The sequence below is a fragment of the Oncorhynchus masou genome, chromosome 10 (genome assembly GCF_036934945.1).
Source record: "Oncorhynchus masou masou isolate Uvic2021 chromosome 10, UVic_Omas_1.1, whole genome shotgun sequence".
Lineage (NCBI taxonomy): Eukaryota > Metazoa > Chordata > Actinopteri > Salmoniformes > Salmonidae > Oncorhynchus > Oncorhynchus masou.
In genome coordinates, this window is record NC_088221.1 from 41,083,400 (window position 1) to 41,105,830 (window position 22,431).

Below are 22,431 nucleotides of genomic sequence, written 5' to 3' on the forward strand. Positions count from 1 at the left end.
GGCCTGTGCAAGTGAGACAAAGCAATAAACATGTTTCTATCTTCCAACATTGAATCAAAAACAAGAAAATATGTCAATGAGTAATTGCAGCATCTTGCTACGAAATAATGTGTTGCTTATTTTGCTAAACTGCTTTGACTATTTGCTTTGCTTTCTCCTGCGGAACAAATGTTCTCATTTCATATTTGCTCGGACAACAATAACAAACGGAACAATCACTGCAATTCTGTTTATGATACCGGGAGCGAAGTTGTTACAGCTGATAGTCAGCTTGTTTACATTTCATTATATATTTGTAAGGTTATTTGGCGAACGAAGTTCAGTTTTCAATCTGTTGTTGCAGTTGCAGCCAGAGCCTTTGCTTCCGAGCGTCGTTGATTATGGTTTAGACGGAGCCCTTTTCTCTGAGAAAGCAGGTAAAGCACAACAACGGGCAGACATTAGCTAGCCAAGTGACATTTAATTCGATATTTATTTTTAAATGTCTCTGATAGAAACGTGTTACCCTTTTGATGTATTTGTATGAATGTATCCAGTTGTCTTCCCATTCTGACCTTGTAACTAAAAGTTTGTGAATATGTCTGTAACGTCAGCTAGCTGGAAGCTAACTTTCTTCTTATCTAGCTAGGTAACGGTAGCTAGCGAACACCATAACCAAAGATCTCATCGTTCTATCTGTGATTGTGGCATAACTAGCCTGCTATATGTGGTTGAGCTGTAGCTAACTTGTTATTTGATAGAATATATCACGCTTAAGAGCTGGTTAACTGGATTGCTGTACTGATTATTTAGCTAATTATTCATATGTCTAGGTACTTAACTAGTTAACTATTTAGCTTAAAATGTTAGTTAGCTTGCTATGTCATTGCTTTTGTAGTTTACTAGCTAGCTATACAGAAACAATGTTGTGTAGTTAACTAGGTAAATAATGTTCCCACACTGATGTCACATAGGTAGCTAAACTCATATCTTTTCCCCAACTAGTTACTCTTAGCTATCAGTATTTTCTAGATATGAACTAGCTAACCAGATTTTTGGGGGGGTTGCTATCTGTTGCAAGTCTCCCCTTCGTGCCGGATACGTCCTAACTGTTAACTGAACTTCACTTTTTTTTCCCCTTGTAATTGAAGTGGGAAATGACAACGATGTCTTAAGCAGCATCATTCTAGCAGTGCTTATCATGGGAAAACAAATCGGTTTGTCGGACTTCCTGCATTGGTGCAATACAGCTCTGCCCTTTGCCTGGAAATCCGACGTTGAATTCCATGTCTGGCAGAAATTAGCGGTTGAATCAGGGAAGTTTCCTCTCACGACCTCTCCAAGGCAGAATGTTGACTAGAATACATTTTTAACCCACTTTACCGGTTGTCCTTGTGATCGGTCCATGTGGCGGTAGGAATGTGAGACGATATAGGAAAGTATTATAATTCTTAAGCATCTTTTCAAAGCGCTGGAAGTGCATTCAGACATCACCTGAGCATACACACCAGTTAAAAATACATGCACGAGACGCATGCAACCTGCTGAGCTCCTCCAAATGTTTACATGGTTCTGCGCATGCTTCAGATGAAAGCACTGCCCGTCCTTTGAAAAGTTTATGGAATTATACTTTCATGTGGACATATTGTCTCACAATCCTTTTATTCATCATTCTAGCATGTAGAGGTCGTGGAAGGAAACTTTCCTGACTCAAAAGATAATTTCTGCCCGACATAGAATTCTAGAAAATTCTATGTCTGGTTTCCAGACATTGATTTGGGGAGACGAACAACCTGCCAATCCAAGCTGTTGAATGATTTACATTGTCAGTCTGTAAACATGGCTAGGGCAATCGGGCTTCTTCTAAGTAAGGCCTGAATGCATGCCGGTTCTGTGCAGGCTGAGCATGCCCTGTATTGCTGGCTGGCAGGCAACTTGCATCCTGATCAAAGGTGTGAACAGCTGGGAAATGAATACCTTTCAGTGTCAACTGAAACAGGTGGGGGTCAAACTGGGCACACACTTCATGGAAACATTGATATCTGATACCCAGGCAACCCTCTCTCACACACACTTCTCTGAACACAAGCCCTCACTCCACATTTTCCCTCGCAGGCAGCCTAGGGTGGCAAGATTTTGGGGTTGATATTCTGGTTTAGATGGAGTCATCCCATGCCTGGGGGTTGTTCCTATTACTTTCATAACAAGGAACATGATTTGATGGATCAATACAACATTATCAGTCTGGTATCAATTTGGCCTACTTGTGAACTTCAAGAGCCGGCTTGACTGCAGTCCTCAATGTTATTATTGCAGCATAAATGCATGCAGAGTCGCAGACACATTCCATTCCTTTGTATGAAACTGAGTAGACTACTCAGTCAGTGATTCTTCAAGCCAAGCTGAACTATTGGAATTATTCTGGCTGGGTAGGTAGCTGTTCTAGCCAGCTATGACAGCCCAGCCCTCTCAAACTCAACTCGTGACTTCGAAGCCAGAAATTCCCTCTGCATTTCTTCATTGTTCCCCACTAATCAAGGACTGCTTTAGACCTGGGAAACCAGGTGGGTGCAATTAATTATTAGGTAGAACAGAAAATCAGTAGGCTCTGGACCTCGCAGGGTAGGAGTTGAGTACCCCTGGCCTAGCCACTAGCCAGCTATGATGGCCACTTGCTATGACGGCCACAGCTGAACTGAGAGAATAACCTCATCGGAATGACCACTTCGCACAGCCAGTCTCACAGCGGGTGAATGACTCATACAGAAGGCTAGTCTGACTGAACTACTGTGTACTGTTGTGCTTTTGCTCCTCTCCTGGCAGTTTGTCCTTGGCTGCCAAGCTGGCGCTAGATTGCGTTGTGTTGACTGAAGAACTGGAGTTGAAACCTGCATGATGCCAGCCATCTGCTCATATTCAGACTAAGTTGACCACTGGGAACACTTAGTAAACAAGCTGATTAAAGGAAAAACTGTCTAAAGACTGCCTACAGAGCTGTGCATGATCTCTCTCAATGTCAGCCTAATTGGAATTAGAACACCTAATCATTGTCAGCCTAATTGGAATTAGAACACCTAATCATTGTCAGCCTAATTGGAATTAGAACACCTAATCATCGTCAGCTATTTTATCATTTCCCGTTAATTAGCCTGGCTGTAATTAGTCTACTCATCCTGATCAATGGTGTGAACAGCTGGGAAGTGAATACCTCTCCCTCTTACAGTTTTAAGCATTCCTGTCATGGTATTTGTCTGTGTGGGACAAACTTGTATTAGGCTAGGACAAGCTCTATTCTGGGTCCATTAGGGCTGACTTATAAAATGGTTCCTGTTGGGACTTTTTCTGAAAACAACACCACCTGGCCTCTATGCCTATCCCCCAGCCTGGGCCCTGCCCAAACCACTGGGACATTGCTTATACCTAGCCTATGCACACCTAAAGGGAATGCCAGGGGGAATAGGCTAGCTAGAATTGGTTGGTTGGACTCTCCCCTGTGGTGGTAGACTAGAATGTAGCCTAGGCAAGTGATTGAGGAGAACAGAGAAGTTCAGCCCATTAAAACACAGAGGAGCTGTCAGACATGGGCATTGTTTTAAAGTAATGCTTTAATTAAGTCTGACTTAAACACTATAAAACTGTCTAAAAACTCTATTTAGGTAACTAATTATGCACTGAAGAAAGGTAACTAGAAGAATAAGTCTGATTTTGTAGTCAAGCATGACCGTCTAAACATTCTTGCTGCCAACTGTCAAGATAAGTGATTTTGGATTCATTCCATTAGTTGTGCCACTGTGCCAGTCTATCAAACATGTTTCACATCGCATGTAATTCCCATTGACAGCGAAGATTCCAGTTGCATGAAGGAGTCACCAGGTCATGTGGTTGAGGAGCCATTGTTGTTATCAGCAACTTCGATGCTGCAGTGACTTTTGGGATAATGAGGCTGGTCCCGGAGGTGCTGGGTGACTGGTGTCCTAATTCCACTGAGCCCTCAGGGGTCAAAAGGCTATCTAATGGGGTACTTGTCACTAACACATTCAGTCACAATCTGGCGGCCAAAGTGGTTGTTGAGTGGCAGTATTCCTGTACGTGCTCTGGCAGGACTTTACTTTGTCTAATGAACTTGTGAACTGCAAACTAGTGTATTCAGGGATTTGAGTGCCAGGTTATTTCATTTTTTTTTCATGTTGGGTGTGTCTATATAGCCTACTGCTATTATTAATTGGTCATGTTCTATTGTAATATCACTACATGTGTCACAGTCACTGACCAACTGCTCTGTCATGTCATTGTGTGTTTTCAGGAGAGAGCGCGGGGCAGCCATGCTGACGTTGGCCAGTAAGCTGAAGAGGGATGAGGGGGTGAAGACTGGCCGTCCCCCTGGGGGCCCCTCCGACTCCTCTCACAGGGTCTCTATCAGGGACCGACTGCTCATCAAAGGTACAATACACACAACGTTCTCTACATGTATATATGGATCTCCTCCAGTAACTCTTTTCACACTAGCATACGGATGGACCTGGCTGTGCTTCTTTGTAATGCCAGTATTTCCTATATATTCATTTAGCAGAGTTGGGTCGCTGCTGCTAAATCGTCACTGCCATGCACAAAAATATATCTCCATTTGTATTTTTTTTGCTATGGTAAAACGTTTTCAATATCAACTTGAACAACTAAAACCAGATATGAATAATAGAGCTATATATTTTTTTTGCTATGGTAAAACGTTTTCAATATCAACTTGAACAACTTAAACCAGATATGAAGAATGTAGAAAAAAATAATGGAGCTATATATTTTTTAAAATAAGATAATCTTTGAGAACTAAGAATCTCCCAAATAAACACTAGACAGTTGGGAGAATACTTTTTTTATTTGCATTTTTTAAATGTCATGGTATAGATTTTGTTAGAATGTTTGAGTCACTCGGATAGCATAAGAACACAGCATAATAATGGCAAAATGTGTAGACTAGAGGTCGACCTCTAGTGTAGACTACAGAATATTATACAGTAAAAGGATGTCCAATATCTCTTTATTTTAGTTAGAAAAGTTGGTAACACTTGACACCCAGTGTTATGACACAGTCATAACCATGTCACAACAGCTGACATAACATGTCATAGCCTGTCATAACACTGTCACGTCCATATATATATTATAGGGCTGACTGGTCAATTGTTTGGTCGCTAGGCTGTTGGTCGACCAAGAGTTCTTTAGTCGAGTGGTAGCAAAATAAAGAAATAATGATGATCATGGTTTACAAGACATCTGTCTGTTTGGCTCCTGTCTGAGTGGACTGATCCATTGTGGAGGCCGTGGGGATGGCACAGTCCATCAGTCTAAGACATTTGCTACTGAAATTGTATATGGTTATATTATGTAAGAACAACACCAATAAGAATAAGATTATTTTATAACAAATGTGCTTTTGTCATGCTGAAACAGGAAATTGCCTTCCCCAACAGGAAATTGCCTTCCCTAAACTGTTGCCACAAAGTTGGAAGCCCCTCCTTCCCTTTTTTTTTCTTGCTCTCCAGTGTTTTCCACAACTAGTCACATTTATTCCACACATCTGACTTCCCCTTTACCTCCCAAGCAACTAGTAAACATTCTCCCGTTTCAAGTTTATTTGTCACGTCCTCTGTATCCATTTTGCTTTCAACTCAAATCAAATCAAATTTATTTATATAGCCCTTCGTACATCAGCTGATATCTCAAAGTGCTGTACAGAAACCCAGCCTAAAACCCCAAACAGCAAGCAATGCAGGTGTAGAAGCACGGTGGTTAGGAAAAACATGTTTCACATGTGTCACGTTTTTCAGAGTTTATTACCAATTTCTTGATGTGATTATGATATGCCATAGGTCAGGCCCTTTGACACGTGCATACGTATGTCACGTAAAGAGTGCAAGGGTTGAGGGAATAAGGAATGCTTTTCCTCAACCAATGAGGGATTTCGGTTACAACTTTTCAGTCAGAAATGGCTGTATATATGTTACAGCTTCAGCAACACAGACATCGCAATAAACACTGTTGGTGTTCTGTGGTGGTCGCTGCAGCAGGAAGGAGAGTGAGACAATGGGTGCTCGTCACACAGTCACTAGCTGTCTTTTTTTATATTTTTTATGCTGCACAGCAAGTCTGAGCCAGGCCCAGCACAATCAAATCAATTTACCCTCATCAATTAACCCTCTAGGCATTGTGTCTTAATTATTTCATCAAACACTTCACTTAAAGTATCCAACAAGCTCAGTGCATATATTTGATTTGATTGAAACACATAGGACGTGTATATGTGGAAAAATACATACGTTTTTACCACACTTGTGATAACATATATTGCAATATTGTATGGCTGGTTATGACATCTACATGGCACAACCCCTCTCCCCTATTTGACCTACAGCACCAGTAAAAGGTTTGGACATACCTTCTCATTCCAGGGTTTTTCTGTATTTTTATTTTTTTTTACATTGTAGAATACTAGTGAAAACATCAAAACTATGAAATAACACATATGAAATCATGTAGTAACCAAAAAGTGTGGGGGAAAAACTAAATATATTTAATATTTAAGATTTTTGATGACAGCTTTGCACACTCTTGGCATTCTCTCAACCAGCTTCACCTGGATTGCTTTTCCAACAGTCTTGAAGGAGTTGCCAATAATGCTGAGCACTTGTTGGCTGCTTTTCCTTCACTCTGCGCTCCAACTCATCCCATGTGTGTTATTTCGTAGTTGTCATGTCTTCACTATTATTCTACAATGTAGAAAATAGTAAAAATTAAGAAAAACCCTTGAATGAGTAGATGTCCAAACTTTTGACTGGTACTGTAGATTTTGTGTGTATGTCTTGATATGTAGGCTATGTGTACCGTTTTAAAATGTATGTAGTTATGTCCTTGAGCTGTTATTGTCTAATGTTCTGCATTGTCATGTTTTGTGTGGATCCTAGCAAGAGTAGCTTCTGATTTTGCAACAGCCAATGGGAATCCTAATAAAAATAAAAAATACCAAAAATAAGAGTGTCAAAAATTTATTCAAATTAGTTTTTTCTCTGACAAGAAATGTCATTTTAGTTTGAAAGCTTTTTTTGTTAAATCTTTTAGTTGTTGTAATTAATTCTTTAGTCATGTTTTTTTTCCGTATTTTAAATAACTTGTAGAAAATACACTTTATGACTCTGTCATGAAGCATTATGTCCATACTGTTTCACTTCAGACATGCCCTTACATCAGTCACCAGTCAAATTAGGGTGTCTTGCCCTGGCCCTGCAATCATCCCAGTCATCAGCAACAGAGCATTGGGGTGGGTGCGTGTCTGATAAAAATGTGTGTGCAATTACAAGGATAATTTAACATGGTCAATAAATAAATAAATATATACAAATAGTGTTGACATATCGGCTATTGTGTAATGGAATGCTTTGCCTTGTGTGGTGGTTTTTGACACTCTTATGTAGGTGTCATAACCAGTCATAAAATAACACAAGATACATATGAAAGGATCTATAGGTGTGCGCAGCTCAACTAATGCTGGAGGTCAGTGTAGACTGTTCTGTAGACAGTACAGGCAGGATGATATTTGGGATATAGGGAATATAGGCAGTCTGGCTTCACTGTCTGTCTGGGTTGTCTAATCTGCCTTTGGTTTTAGTATTCATGCAGCGGCCCATGGAACTGTTTGTCGGGGTGGGTTTTGTCCCCCTCGTCCTCTCCTGCGTTCCAGCTCAGATATCTCTCTCTTTTTGTCTCTCTTCCTGCCTCGCTTTATCCCCTGATCTCAATCTTCTTGCCCCTGAATGAGAGCTTCCAGGGCCTTAAGCAGTATTTCTCTTCTCATGAATTTCAAAGGTTCCATCTTTCCGTGTCTCTTTTTTTCATACTCTTTCCATACTGTCTGTCTTTACATTTGTCCAATTGTACATTGATCACAATTGTCCTGTTGCTCACTCTTTATAGTCTTTCCCTCCCCTTAATCTTCCTCCCTAGACCGCTTACCTCTCCTTTCGCTTTCCTCTCCTTTTCTTTACATGCTCCCATTTTCTCTCTCAAGCTCTTTAGTTCCTGTTTTTTTTTTTTTTTTTTTAAATCTTTTATATCCATTCAGACTCCAAGTCTAAAGCCTATCTTATGCAAATTAGATGGATGTCTTCCTGTTCACAATCACATTGGATGTTCTCTCCCCAGTCTCTGCCCCATGTTTCCTCCCAAGTATTGTTTTTTTATTTTAGACCAATGGCAATTTTTTTTTTCACTTCCTGGGTAGTTCAGGTCAAATAAAGTTCTTAAGTTCCTTCTGTCATTTGAGTTTGCTGTTATCTTACGTCTTCTTAGCCTGCAGAGTCAGTCCTCCAGAGGAACAATAGGAGAGGTCATATTTTGCCCACTTCCTCTTTAGTGTTTCTTTAATATCTAGCTAAGAGTCTCATCTCTTTTTGTGCTCATCTGTCCAGTGAAGTGATTGAGGAGGTGGCAAGACCGGAACGTTGTTCTGAGGTAGCATCATCATCAGCTCGAGACTCCTTTGCGGATTCAGATGTATCTTTCCTCTCTTCCTCCCCTGTCCTTGTCAGTCTCTATTACTGTCCTATTACCGCCATATTCACTGTTTATTGTCCTACCACTGTTCCATAATGTGGTAGAACAAGCATCCTCTTTTAAAGCTGAAACATGTAACTTTTTGGCTGAGCGACCTGACGAAATTCACATAGAAATATGAAGATCTGTCGTTCTCATTGAAAACAATTCTAAGAAGTGTGCGACGTGCACTATTTCTGTGTTTAATTTTTGAGTCATTTTACTTTTGGTTTTGTACACCAGCATGAAACTGCAGAAAATACAATACTGTTGGTTATAAAAAATATATTTTAAAGCGGTTTAGAGGGTACAATGTTTCTCTACACTATACTTGCTTGTTTTATGTCATACTGAAATTAGGCAAACTATTATAATTTTAGCAGCCAGGAAATGGTGGAACGATTCCTGCATATTGCAACTTTAATTATCCACCCCAACATCTACTGACGGCATTCTCTGAGATCTGAGAGTGGGAACATGCTGCGCAGTGTGGAGCATAAACTACACCAGACTAGTCATTGTATAATCCATGTAAAGTTTGCACTTTCCAATCTCAATTTTCTCATGATTTATTGTTTTAGTATTGCTAGCACAGCACTGTGTCAAAGCCTCATTTACTGTAGTCAGAGCGCCAGCAGGGATTGTAAGGAAAGAGGAACACAAAGTGTAACCCCTTCTCTCCCGACAAGACACCATAGTGTTACTGTTACTATACAGTCATACACTGGTCTGTCTGGAAAGGGGGTAAAAATATAGCATTCTCAAGCATCAGCAGCTACTCTTCCTGGGGTCCAGCAACATTAAAGCAGTTATACATTCACAACAGATTTCACAACATATAAAGTGTGTGCGCTCAGGCTTCTACTACCACATATCTACAGCACAAGTACATGTGTGTATAGTGCGTATGTTATCATGTGTCTGTTTGTGTTGCTTCACAGTCCCCGCTGTTCCATAAGGTGTATTTTAATCTAATTCTCCATTTAAAATGATGTGAAATAGAGTTCCATGTTTTCATGGCTCTTTATAGTACTATGCACCTCCCATAGTCTGTTCTGCACTTGGGGACTGTGAAGAGAGAGTGTGTGTGTGTGTGCTTGCAATGCAAACCCTTCCTCCTGCTGAGTTAGGTCTGCTCCACTTGATTCTGTCTGTAGACAACCTGACTTGGTTACCAGGTACAAATGATTTGCTGAATCGTCTGCAAGTCTGATCTATCCATCCTATTGTCTTTTTTTGTTTGAGTTATTTGCACCCTGATTTATGAGATGCATAATTACAATGTGTAGCTACAGTTTCATAACATTTTGTTTTAGTGACACACTCAGCCTATGAATGATGAGGTAACTGTTTTGCAAGGTTATTTTGGGCATCTCCTCTAGTTAGTTTGTAGCATCCAAACAACAAAGGTCTGAGGGAGACAGGAGAGACTGGGAAGGGAGTGTGGGAGAGGATGTGTTGTTCCTGTAGGATTTGGTGCGCACCACTGACTGCTCATTCCGAGCTACCAACGCAAGCAGGATGCGTTCTTAGTTTGTCTCCCCCTCCCTCCTTCTCTCTCATTGCAGAAGTTGCAGAACTTGAAGCCAACCTCCCTAGTAAGTATACACCCTTTAACACTATGCAGTGTAACATTATACAATAGCTGATTTGTGGTTTTAATGTTCTGATGGCTCATTAGTCTCACTGTGTAGACAGCAGTGGCTGGCTCAGCTGTAGTGTAGTGCTCCAGTCTGAACACCAGGGGGGGATTCAGAGCCATTGGCAGATGATGTGACTGCTTACTACCACAGCCAAATATTTTTTGTTTATTTATCCAGGTAAGTTGTCTGAGAACACGCTCTCATTTGCAGCAACAACCTGGGGAGTAGTTACAGGGGAAAGGAGGGGGATGAATGAGCCAATTGTAAACTGGGGGTTATTAGGTGGTTTGAAGGCCAGATTGGGAATTTAGCCAGGACACCGGGGTTGACATCCTTACGATACTGGGATCTTTAATGACCTCAGAAAGTCAGGACACCCGTTTAACATCCCATCCGAAAGAAGGCACCCTACACAGGGCAGTGTCCCCAATCACTGCCCTGGAGCATTGGGATATTTTTTTTTAGACCAGAGGAAAGAGTGCCTCCTACTGGCCCCCCAACACCACATCCAGCAGCATCTGGTCTCCCATCCAGGACCAACCCTGCTTAGCTTCAGAAGCAAGCCAGCAGTGGTATGCAGGGTGGTATTGAGTTTCACCCCCCCTTTTGCCCTCAGAACAGCCTCACATTGTAGGGGCGTGGACTGTCTAAAGCGTTCCACAGGGATACTGGCCCATGTTTATTCCAATGTGTCCCACAGTTGTGTGAAGTTGGCTGGATGTCCTTTTTTTTTTTTTACATTTATTTTACCTTATTTTAACTAGGCAAGTCAGTTAAGGTCAAATTCTTATTTTCAATGACGGCCTAGAAACAAAGGGTTTCAGGGGCAGAACAACAGATTTTTACCTTGTCAGCTTGGGGATTCAATCTTGCAACCTTTCGGTTTCTAGTCCAACGCTCTAACCACTAGGCTACCTGACTCCCCGGTGGTGGAACATTCTTGATACACATGGGAAACTGTTGAGCGTGAAAACCCCAGCAGCGTTGCAGTTCTTGACACAAACCGGTGCACCTGTCACCTACTACCATACCCTATTCAAAGGCACTTAAATATTTTGTCTTGCACATTCACTCTGTGAATTGCACACACACAATTCATGTCTCAAGGCTTAAAAATCCTTATTTAGCCTGTCTCCTTCCCTTCATCTACACGGATTTGAATTGGATTTAACTAGTGACATCAATAAGAGATCATACCTTTCCCCTGGATTAACCTGGTCAGTGTATGTCATGGAAAGAACAGTTTTTCATAATGATTTGTACACTCAGTGTATATTAGCATAACACAGATGAGATAAGCTAGACCTAGATGTATAATGCACACATAGATTAAGATAACTATGTGAATCCATCTACATTTCCCAGCGAAGATAAATGCAACTGTAATCGTTAGCTAGTAACAACTGAGATATTAAGTCCGTAAGGCACCTCAGGGTTGTGGTATATGACCAATATATCACGGCTAAGGCCTGTTCTCGATACAGACATTAGTCGTGGTACTTTGGCCATATACCACAACCCCTGAGGTGCTTTATTGCTATTAGAAACTGGTTACCAAGGTAATTAGAGCAGTACAAATAAATGTTTTGTCATACCCATGGTATATTGTCTGAAATACCACTGCTTTCTGCCAATCAGCATTCAGGGCTCAAACCACCCAGTTTATAAATGCCCTTATCGCTCTCTCTTCTCCCACTTCCTCCTCCTTATCCCAGGTACGTGTAAAGCCAGCTTCCCTGATGAGAACAAGCTACACCACTTTCAGCTAGCTGTCTCTCCAGGTAAGACCAGCCACCCTCCATCTCACTAATATCCAACCTGTGTGTTTGGAGACACATAATAACATAAAATAACAAATCTAGAACAAAAGTGTGCAGTTAGCTCGTTACCGTGGTAGTTATGATATGGTGGCAGTTTGGAAGCTCTTTATAATCCCTTTAGTCTTCAGAGGTAGGTACTTAGATCAAATCAAATGTTATTAGTCACATGTGTTTACTTACAAGTCCCGAACAACCAGTGCAGTTTAAAAAATAAATATGGATAAGAATAAGAGAGAATAGTAACAAGTAATTAAAGAGCAGCAGTAAAAATAACAATATATACGGGGGGGATGCCGGTACAGAGTCAATGTGGTGGTGGCACCGGTTAGTTGAGGTAGTATATACAGTTGAAGTCAGAAGTTTACATACACCTTATCCAAATACATTTAAACTCAGTTTTTCACAATTCCTGATATTTAATCCTAGTAAAAATTCCCTGGTTTAGGTCAGTTACGATCACCATTTCATTTTAAGAATGTGAAATGTCAGAATAATAGTAGAGAGAATGATTTATTTAAACTTGTATTTATTTCAACACATTCCCAGTGGGTCAGAAATTGACATACACTCAATTAGTATTAGGTAGCATTGCCGTTAAATTGTTGAACTTGGGTCAAATATTTTGGGTTGCCTTCCACAAGCTTCCCACAATAAGTTGGGTGAATTTTGGTCCATTCCTCCTGACAGAGCTGGTATAACTGAGTCAGGTTTGTAGGTCTCCTTGCTCGCAAACACTTTTTCAGTTCTGCCCACAAATGTTCTATTGGATTGAAGTCAGCGCTTTGTGATGGCCACTCCAATACCTTGACTTTGTTGTCCTTCAGCCATTTTTCCACAACTTTGGAAGTATGCTTGGGGTCATTGTCCAGTTGGAAGACCCATTTGCGACCAAGCTTTAACTTCCTGACTGATGTCTTGAGATGCTGCTTCAATATATCCACTTATTTTCCATCCTCATGATGCCATCTATTTTGTGAAGTACACCAGTCCCTGCAGCAAAGCACCCCCACAACATGATGTCTTTAGATATTTTTGTCAGATGTTACTATGGAATACTGAAGTATAATTACAAGCATTTCATAAGTGTCAAAGGCTTTTATTGACAATTACATGAAGTTGATGCAAGAGTCAATATTTGCATTGTTGACCCTTCTTTTTCAAAACAACTCTGGCCCTGGTGTCAAAACTCCCCAAAGCCAGCCTAAAAAGTAGCTGAATTGGTCGAAATAATCTTTACTATTAAAAGTCGCTGAGGAGGTCTGAACTCGTTTAATATACAAAGTCGCTAAGTTGGCAACACTGCCACCGGGGACCAACGAACTCATCACCTATTCCCGCATCTTAGGGTCCATTTGACAGGGCATGTGCATCCTGCTAGAAGGATGCATTTGCATGGTCAATCCGTATAGGGCTCTTCAGCCTCAAACGGCCTTGGTCCTTTGAACGCGTTGGAGGCGATGAAACAACAGAATCCAATTCAGTGAAGTGGGTGGAAGGGTGATTTGCACGTGGAGCTTGGCAAAAGGGGGCATGATTTGTTGACATAATTGTAATCCCAACCTTAATTTACTCGGCTGTTTGCAAAGGTATTAGTTGGGTTTTGGGGGAAGTTGATCTTTTTAAATTCACAAACTGTGGGAGAGATAATGGCGATTTATAGCTGAACGACCCAGGAGAGAAATTTACTATACAGGTGTTGTTGGAAAAACCCACCGGTTCTCCCGGCTGGAATTGAAATTCCAAGAATAGCGGGAACATTATGCATTTAGAGATGTGGTGTATTAGTTAAGGAGACACCTCTTCTCACTCTCTTTCTGCACTGCTGTCAGCCAGTTAGTCTTTTAAAATGAGACCCTTTTATTTGCTGAGCTGTGTGTGTGTGTGTGTGCCCACCGCCAAGGCTCTAAGCCCTCTTTAACTCTGAATTAAGTGTATTCTCTTCTCTTCCTGAGTGATGCAGCGGTCTAAAAGCACTGCCTCTCAGTACTAGAGGCGTCACGACAGACCCTGGTTCGATCCCGGGCGGTATCACAACCGGCTATGATCGGGAGTCCTATTTGGTTCAGCATCGCCCCGGCTAGGGGAGGGTTTGGCCCGGGGTAGGCCGTCATTGTAAAATAAGAATGACTTGACTAGTTAAATAAAGGTAAAATAAATATTTTTTTAAATAAACATCTTATCGCCTGCTATTGTATTACATCATTAAAGTCATGGCACCTCTGCTCTGGAGTCGACCTCTAATGACCAGTAGAGGTGAGCGTCCATCTGGTAATCTCAGCCGCGGATTAAAGGACACACAGGGAGAGCGAGGGTGAACTCGTTCACCTCAGTACAGCTGTCCCACACACACAGTCCCTACTGTGTTTCTCTTCTCAGAAACTAGGCCTCCATTCCAGATTTCAACATGAGTCATTCATTGATCAATCATTTTTTCTATCCTTAGCTATAATGATCATCTTCATCAGCTTAATGTAAGCAATAATGATCATGATCTTTCCCACTCTTGTCCTCCCTCCTCTAACACTGTAGCTGTCTCTTCTCTCGGGCCGTGGGTGGCTGTCTTCCCTGTCTTTTCTGTGAGTTTCTGTCAATCACTCAGGAAGACACAGGCAGGCGGTAGTCGCTGGACTGGAAACTGCAGTTTGAAGGATGTTTATAGTGATAAAACTGCAGGGAAGCAGCCATAGTGATATGTAGCCTTCTGTCACTGGGAAGGGGAATACTTGGGAACTTAGAAATGCACTGGTATGAATATGAGATGGTGCAAAATCAGAGGTTAACACTACCATTATTTTGTTGACTGTTTATCTAGCAGCCCACACAAGCATTTATTTTCAGCGTTGACCTGCACACTGAGGGCCTTTAACTGGAAACAAACTTTATACAAACTCTGTAAACTAAATAGAAAAGCTTTTTGAGCAGACGGGCCTAATTGTTTAAGTTTAACCTAACAGAAAACACACGTAAAGCACGTCTGTGGTTCCAACAGAGAAATGAACGTGTTATAGGGTGCGTTCGGAAAGTTTTCAGACCCTTGAATTTTTCAACATTTTGTTACGTTACATCTTTATTCTAAAATTGATTAAATAATACATTTTCCTCATCATTCTACACACAATAATAAGGATGACAAATGACAAAACCAAAACAAGGACATTCAGAGACTTGTCCCGAAGACACTCCTGCGTTGCCTTGGCAGTGTGCTTAGGGTCGTTGTCCTGTTGGAAGGTGAACCTTCGCCCCAGTCTGAAGTCCTGAGTGCTCTGGAGCATGTTTTTATCAAGAATCTCCCTGTACTTTGCTCCGTTCATCTTTCCCTCGATCCTGACTAGTCTCCCAGTCCCGCTGAAAAACATCCCCACAGCATGATGCTGCCACCACAATGCTTCACCATAGGGATGGTGCCAGGTTTCCCCCAGACGTGACGCTTGGCATTCAGGACCATGTTTCTCATGGTCTGTGAGTCTTCAGGTGCCTTTTGCCAAACTCCAGCCGGCTGTCATGTACCATTTACAGAGGAGTGTCTTCCGTCTGGCCACTCTACCATAAAGGCCTGATTGGTAGAGTGCTGCATAGATTGTTTTCCTTCTGGAAGGTTCTTCCATCTCCACAGAGGAGCTCTAGAGCTCTGTCAGAGTGACCATCGGGTTCTTGGTCACCTCCCTGACCAAGGCCCTTCTCCCCTTTTTGCTCAGTTTGGCTGGGCGGCCAACTCTAGGAAGAGTCTTAGTGGTTCCAAACTTCTTCCATTTCAGAATGATGGAGGCCCCTGTGTTCTTTGGGACTTTCAGTGCTGCAGAAGTGTTTTTGTACCCTTCCCTAGATCTGTGCCTCGACACAATCCTTTCTCGGAGCTCTACGTACAATTCCTTAGACCTCATGGTTTGGTTCTTGCTCTGACATGCACTGTCAACTGTGCAACCTTTTATATAGATAGGTGTGTGCCTTTCGAAATCATGTCCAATCAATTGAATTGACCAAGGTGGCCTCCAATCAAGTTGTAGAAACATTGGAAAGATGATCAATGGAAACAGAATGCACCTGAGCTCAATTTCCTATATTGTAGCAAAGGGTCTGAATATTTACATAAATACGTTTTTCTTTTTAAATTGTATACATTTGCAGACATTTCTAATGCTTTATCATTATGGGGTTTTATGTGTAGATTGATGAGGAATAAGGCTGTAATGTTACAACAAGTGTAAAAAGTCAAGGTGTCAGAATACTTTCCTAATGCACTGTATTACTGTAGGTCCAAGATGGAGGAATATTCTATAAAATGTCAATTTCAGCAGAAGAAGAAGCGTTGTGGTTCTACATGATACTACCTTAGTATTACCTTTCACAGTAATCTATAGGTTAGCCTCAGCCTTAGCAATATAGACAATGTCACTTACTTGAATGGCTGATTTGTTACAACCCTCATTCATGTTTTTATAGAGGAAGTGACTCAATTTGCTTCACAACATAATACGCAACCCATTCCTAAGACCTTTCCTGTCCTGCTGTATATAAAGGCAGTACTTGAACTCGCTAACATTGGCATCATTCACAAGAGTTTCCAATGTCATCACAATGACCATGGCCCTACTTACAACCCTGTCTGTCTGTGTCTCTACAGAATGAACCCTACTCACTCTATCCCCTGTGTCCTTACAACCCTGTCTGTCTGTGTCTCTACAGAATGAACCCTACTCACTCTATCCCCTGTGTCCTTACAACCCTGTCTGTCTGTGTCTCTACAGAATGAACCCACTCTATCCCCTGTGTCCTTACAACCCTGCCTGTCTGTGTCTCTACAGAATGAACCCTGTCCTGTCTGTCTGTGTCTCTACAGAATGAACCCTACTCACTCTATCCCCTGTGTCCTTACAACCCTGTCTGTCTGTGTCTCTACAGAATGAACCCTACTCACTCTATCCCCTGTGTCCTTACAACCCTGTCTGTCTGTGTCTCTACAGAATGAACCCTACTCACCAGTCAACCCCTATCCCCTACTCTCAGCAAGACTTAGTGGAACCACACACTGTTCTCGGGTGCTACTCACCCCATTTTGCCTGCGTTTTACAGCACTATGTCTCAGGATCTCCCTATAGAACTAGAACACCGACAGCTTGGGTTCACTTGGTACTTTTGTTCTGCATTATTTGTGGCCATTATGAGTCAGAAACTTTCCCTGGTTGGATATGGAGTCTTTAGCAGAGAACAGCAAGGCTTGTTTATAAGGGAGAGTAGCTTTAAACATTTGGAACAACATGCCGGGAATGCCTGGACTAAATTGGCCCAGTCCAGTTTGGGTTTCTGATATGTGACCACGGTGAAGTTGAGCTCTGGGTGTTCATAATGTATCAGAGTAGGAACTCTAGGATCGAATTCTAATGAATCGGTCAGCTCAGGTATTGAGGAACGTAGAGAGTGAAGAGTTATCTGTAGATAAGTAAACGTTATTTTAATGATGTCTTAACAGGAAGGGGAATGATACGCTGGCTGTCTGTTTTCTAGACTGTAGTCAGTTCAGAATCCACAGTCTCAGTGGAGGGAGGCTGGGAAACAAGTTGTTGATGCATTTGATTTCGGCCTAATGACTGGCATTTCGCCTTGTAGCAAAGACCACAGGTGAGAGAGGACGAGAGCCAACTGTTTCACAAATTAGATTTTCAAACATGGAGCTCATGCCAGATTTTCTCTACTACCTACTGCTGTCCACATTGTGACCTGAGTATCTATTTCTGCAATGAGAAACCACAAAGCCAAAGAGCTGCAAGACAAACTCTCTGCATTGTCCAAAACAACAACATGTCCTTTCAAGTAAACCGGCATGTTTAAGGAGATACATTATTTGCATTGACTGTTTAGTAACATCTGTTCATCTATAGATGCCACCTCCATGCTGAATGAACTCGCTACTGTATAGTTGCAACAAAAAGTTTACATTTTTAAAGCACATTTAGGCTACACAACCTGTTACTCAATAGATTTGACTATCTGCTTTGTAATGATAATATTAAACTACTTATCATTGCAATATTGTATATCTACAATATTGTATATCACCTGAGGCTGTGTAGATAGTTCCTCCAGAATGATCATTCAGTAGTCCACAAGAATATGACTCATTTTCTAAGTATCAGTCATTTCCTCTCCACGGCTGTTGCTGTATCTTGTTGTGTGTCAGCCTGTTTTTAATCCGGAAGTATATTTATTTAACATTTTTATTTCACCTTTATTTAACCAGGTAGGCTAGTTGAGAACAAGTTCTCATTTACAACTGCGACCTGGCCAAGATAAAGCATAGCAGTGTGAACAAACAACAACACAGAGTTACACATGGAGTAAACAAGTCAATAACATAGTAGAAAAAAAGAAAAAAGAGAGTCTATATACATTGTGTGCAAAAGGCATGAGGAGGTAGGCGAATAATTACAATTTAGCAGATTAACACTGGAGTGATAAATGATCAGATGGTCATGTGCAGGTAGAGATACTGGTGTGCAAAATACAGTTCATTCGGAAAGTATTCAGACCCCTTGACTTTTCCCACATTTTGTTACGTTACAGCCTCATTCCACTGTACGATTGCCCTGATAGTTAACAAAGTCTTGTCCCTGGCCTGATACCTAATGGAAAAGACTGATAAAGATTGATAAGCCTGGTGCTCACCGTTACCAATTCATCCTCTTTTACGGTTAACCAATAATAGTGCTGAGTGATTAGTGATTTTTGAGGTTGTTTCGGTTTGTTTTGTTGTTGTTTTTTAAACATTTTAAATGCATAATGTGGGTTGAACGCTGTAACACAGAATAAAACAATTAAGTCACATGATGGTAGTGACCACTTATTACTGCTTATCACTTATTAACCATTTTGTTCACATTTCTTTACTTTAGGCGAGACCAACTTTATCAGGAGTTATTGTGAGCCTATTTGCAATGTGTTTACACAGTGGGTAACTTGAAACCACTGATCATGATGATGGGGTGAAACACCTAGACAACAGTTGTTATTGTCCATTCCATATGAAACTCCTAGACAACAGTTATTGTCCATTCCATATGAAACTCCTAGACAACAGTTGTTATTGTCCATTCCATATGAAACTCCTAGACAACAGTTGTTATTGTCCTTATGGTTCATTTTACTTTGACCTGTCCTGTTTTTAGGATATGTTATTTTTATTTATTTTATATATTTTTTGATTGAGTGCCATTTAGGTTAGGCTATTTGATCGGAAAAAGTGTCCGTCACAATGTAATGAATCTCCAGCCTGTAGGCTACAGAGAAGGGCCACATACTCTTTCTACCATATGCTACATCTTCTACATGATTTATATTTGATACATTTTTTTGTCTGAGAGACGCAGCAGTCCAGGTTATTGGTTAGAACTTAATACAATGGCAAACGGTCCCTAGCAGACCAACACAATATGACACGTGTTACACAAGATGGAGATTTAAAGAGAAAGTGCGAGAAAAGCAACACTTGGATACATTTGTAAACTATGCTTAGTTTAGCCCTAACTAACGCCCTGAACTGCCGCTCTTATGGGTCAGAATTATAATGCATGTATTTACGTGTTGAAGGTGTCCGTTGGGTATCTCATCGTGGGCCGAGTTCCGCTTAGTGGGATAGGTTTGGCCCAATCTCCCTGTTCTTTGGATGGCCGCGTCTCCTTCGTTATCGGGTATAAGTCTCTGATTGTCCACGCGATGGCCTTCCTCTTAGTTGTCTGTTTCCTTGCATTCGTTCTGTGAGAGTGGTCTTCTTAGGAGGCTACTCAGCCATGTCGACACTCCCAGCTTGGGTAGGAGGGCCGTGTAGACAACCGGTGACTTGAAGAGAATAACCGCTTGGTCCTTCTTGAATTCACCTTCTTAGATACAGTAGTCATAGCATTGATTGTTAAGAGGTTCCTTTGTCCTCTTCCTCGTGTTGCGTTCCGGGCTCACGACTAGTGGTAGACCTCAGCTACAGCGTGCGGTCAACTTGGTCTGGTATGTAAATTCTTAACTCACATGTTTTATACCCCAGGGTAGAAAGGGCGTTCCCGTGTTTGACACGCTCTCTGGGTTCCCTGGGGCGTAGCTAGTTACGAGGCAAGGTATTATAAAAAATCAGTCTTATCGTCACCAAAACATTCTCTTTCATCTGGATATTTTCTACACAACATAAAGTATGTAAACATCACATACACATTATGCAAACTCTTCAAGTTAATGTTTTCGTTATAACGTCTTCATAATACTTTTAATAACATAACTTCCACCTTCATTTTCATATTCCATCTATGATTGTTACCACTATTTTGGTTGATGAAATATAATGTCCCAACGTCCGTTTATTGCATGTTACAGTTCTGAGCTAGATTTTCCATAAGGCCCATTCACTAAAGGAAAAAGGATTCTTCTGCTGCCTTAAGATTTACAATGGAGGTGTCATAACCCCCCCCCATCAATCCCTCTATACCTCCCCCCTCTGTGGGGGTGAGAGAGATCTCTGTAGGACCGTGATCCACTGTAACCTGATCCTCACAGGCCAGTCATGACAGCTGGAATAATTGACACTTTTCAGAGCAGAGAACGTTCTGAAGTTGTTCCACTTAACAGAGAGAGACCCATCTGGCAGCTGTGGTGTGTCCTGGTTGACTACCGGTAGTACTCTGAGGAACATGGTGGTGTGTCCTGGTTGACTACCGGTAGTACTCTGAGGAACATGGTGGTGTGTCCTGGTTGACTAGTACTCTGAGGAGCATGTCGGTGTCTCTCAGACCGGCCCTAAATGGTCCTTTGGTGGGAACATCGTGATTAGTACACAGTAGTCACTGACAGAGTAGAGTAGAGCACCATAGTGTTTTTATCCCCCAGCCTGACCTGCGGCTTTGCCATCCTCATTCTCGCAACATTTAGCCTGTCATTCAATATTTACCCGCTGTGTCAAATCGACTGCTGGCGATGAGGGTATTGGCCTAAATCTGTAAGGGAAAGGCAGGAATCCCGTACAAAAGCCAGGAATCGGATGGGCTTGTTCCAACCTGTGTGTGATGACTGGTACAATGTTTTTATTTTTTGTTGAGTTGAACCTTTATTTAACCAGGCAAATCGGTTAGGAACAAATTCTTATTTACAATGACTGCCTACCCCGGCCAAACTCGGACAACGCTTGGCCAATTGTGCGTGGCCCTATGGCACTCCCAATCATGGCCGGATGTGATACAGCCTGGATTGGAACCAGAGACTGTAGTGACACCTCTAGCACTGAGATGCAGTGCCTTAGACCGCAGCGCCACCTGGAAGCCCAGTGTGCTGGAGTGGAGTGTGTAGCTTGGTGTAGAGTGGTGCTGTACCCAGTCATATCTGTACACATCTAGCAGTTGTTGTTGTGGTGTGAAATGGGTGTGTGGAATTCAGTCTCTCCAAGAATCCTGAGTTGTGTGAGGAAACTTGATCTGTGTGGAGAATGGGGAGAGAAAGTGGTATAACGCCAGATAGAGGTATTAGGGGGACGTGTGTGTGTGTGTGTGTGCTACACTAGATCAGCTTTCAGCAAGGCTTGAGACTAGAGCAAGTTCCTTCAACCTCAACAGGCTCAGTAGACAGCCTACACAGACTGTTGTCCTGATAGTGGGCTAGGGAGGATTAGGGGGCTGATTGCTCACTCAGAGCATCAGATCCCTCTGGTTCTGCTGCATCCCACCCTGTATCTCAGTGAAATAGGTTTGAATGAGCACGGGCAACAGTATCAGGTCTATGGAATACCTGGACATGGAAAAGTTACAACAGTCAATGTTCACAAAGATGATTCAGCTGGTTAACAGCGTTGGTTGGTTTTAGATCAAGCAAGCCGGTTTCTCTCTTGAGATGTCAATATACTGCAAGGAATCAGACCACTGCATTGTTGGTGAGATGCTCTAAAAGTTTCATTCTCACAACATGCTTAGTGTTATTAAAAAATCTCAGGACATTTCTAAGCTTTGACTGTATGGCGTATTAAACGGAGGCATCTGGTAGGCTTCTGCTGTTATGGTGCGTATGTGTCAAGTGCCAGTTATCCCAGAACAGAGCGGCACAGCTGGCCCTTAAATTTACAGCGAATTACAGTTAGAACAGAGCAGCACAGCTAGCCCTTAAATTTACAGGAAATTACAGTTAGCCCAGAACAGAGCAGCACAGCTAGCGGTGGTGCGCACTAATAGCGTTTCAATCAGTGACGTCACTCGTTTGAGACCTTGAAGTAATGGTTCCCCTTGCTCTGCAAGGGACGCAGCTTTTATTGAGCGATGGGTAACAATGCTTTGAGGGTGGCTGTTGTCGATGTGTGCTGAGGGTCCCTATTTCGAGCCCAGGTAGTGGCGAGGAGAGGGACGGAAGCTATACTGTTACACTGATGCTGTTGACCCGGATCACTGGTT

General features: G+C 41.9%; 1 protein-coding gene across 4 annotated transcripts in view; it reads left to right on the forward strand.

Moving 5' to 3' along the window:
• Positions 1-212: 212 nt before the first annotated feature.
• The window catches only part of LOC135547635 (NEDD8-conjugating enzyme UBE2F-like), a 167,472-nt gene continuing 145,253 nt past the window's right edge, over positions 213-22,431 (forward strand). For 2 of the 4 annotated variants that reach the window (XM_064976807.1, XM_064976808.1), the window contains exons 1-4: positions 213-416; positions 4,283-4,419; positions 10,131-10,160; positions 11,921-11,986. In XM_064976807.1, coding sequence (XP_064832879.1) covers positions 4,302-4,419; positions 10,131-10,160; positions 11,921-11,986 — 214 coding nt within the window. In that variant the 5' untranslated portion in view covers positions 213-416; positions 4,283-4,301. The remainder of the gene's footprint in view (positions 417-4,282; positions 4,420-10,130; positions 10,161-11,920; positions 11,987-22,431) is intronic. The other 2 variants (XM_064976809.1, XM_064976810.1) reach the window with 2 other exon arrangements.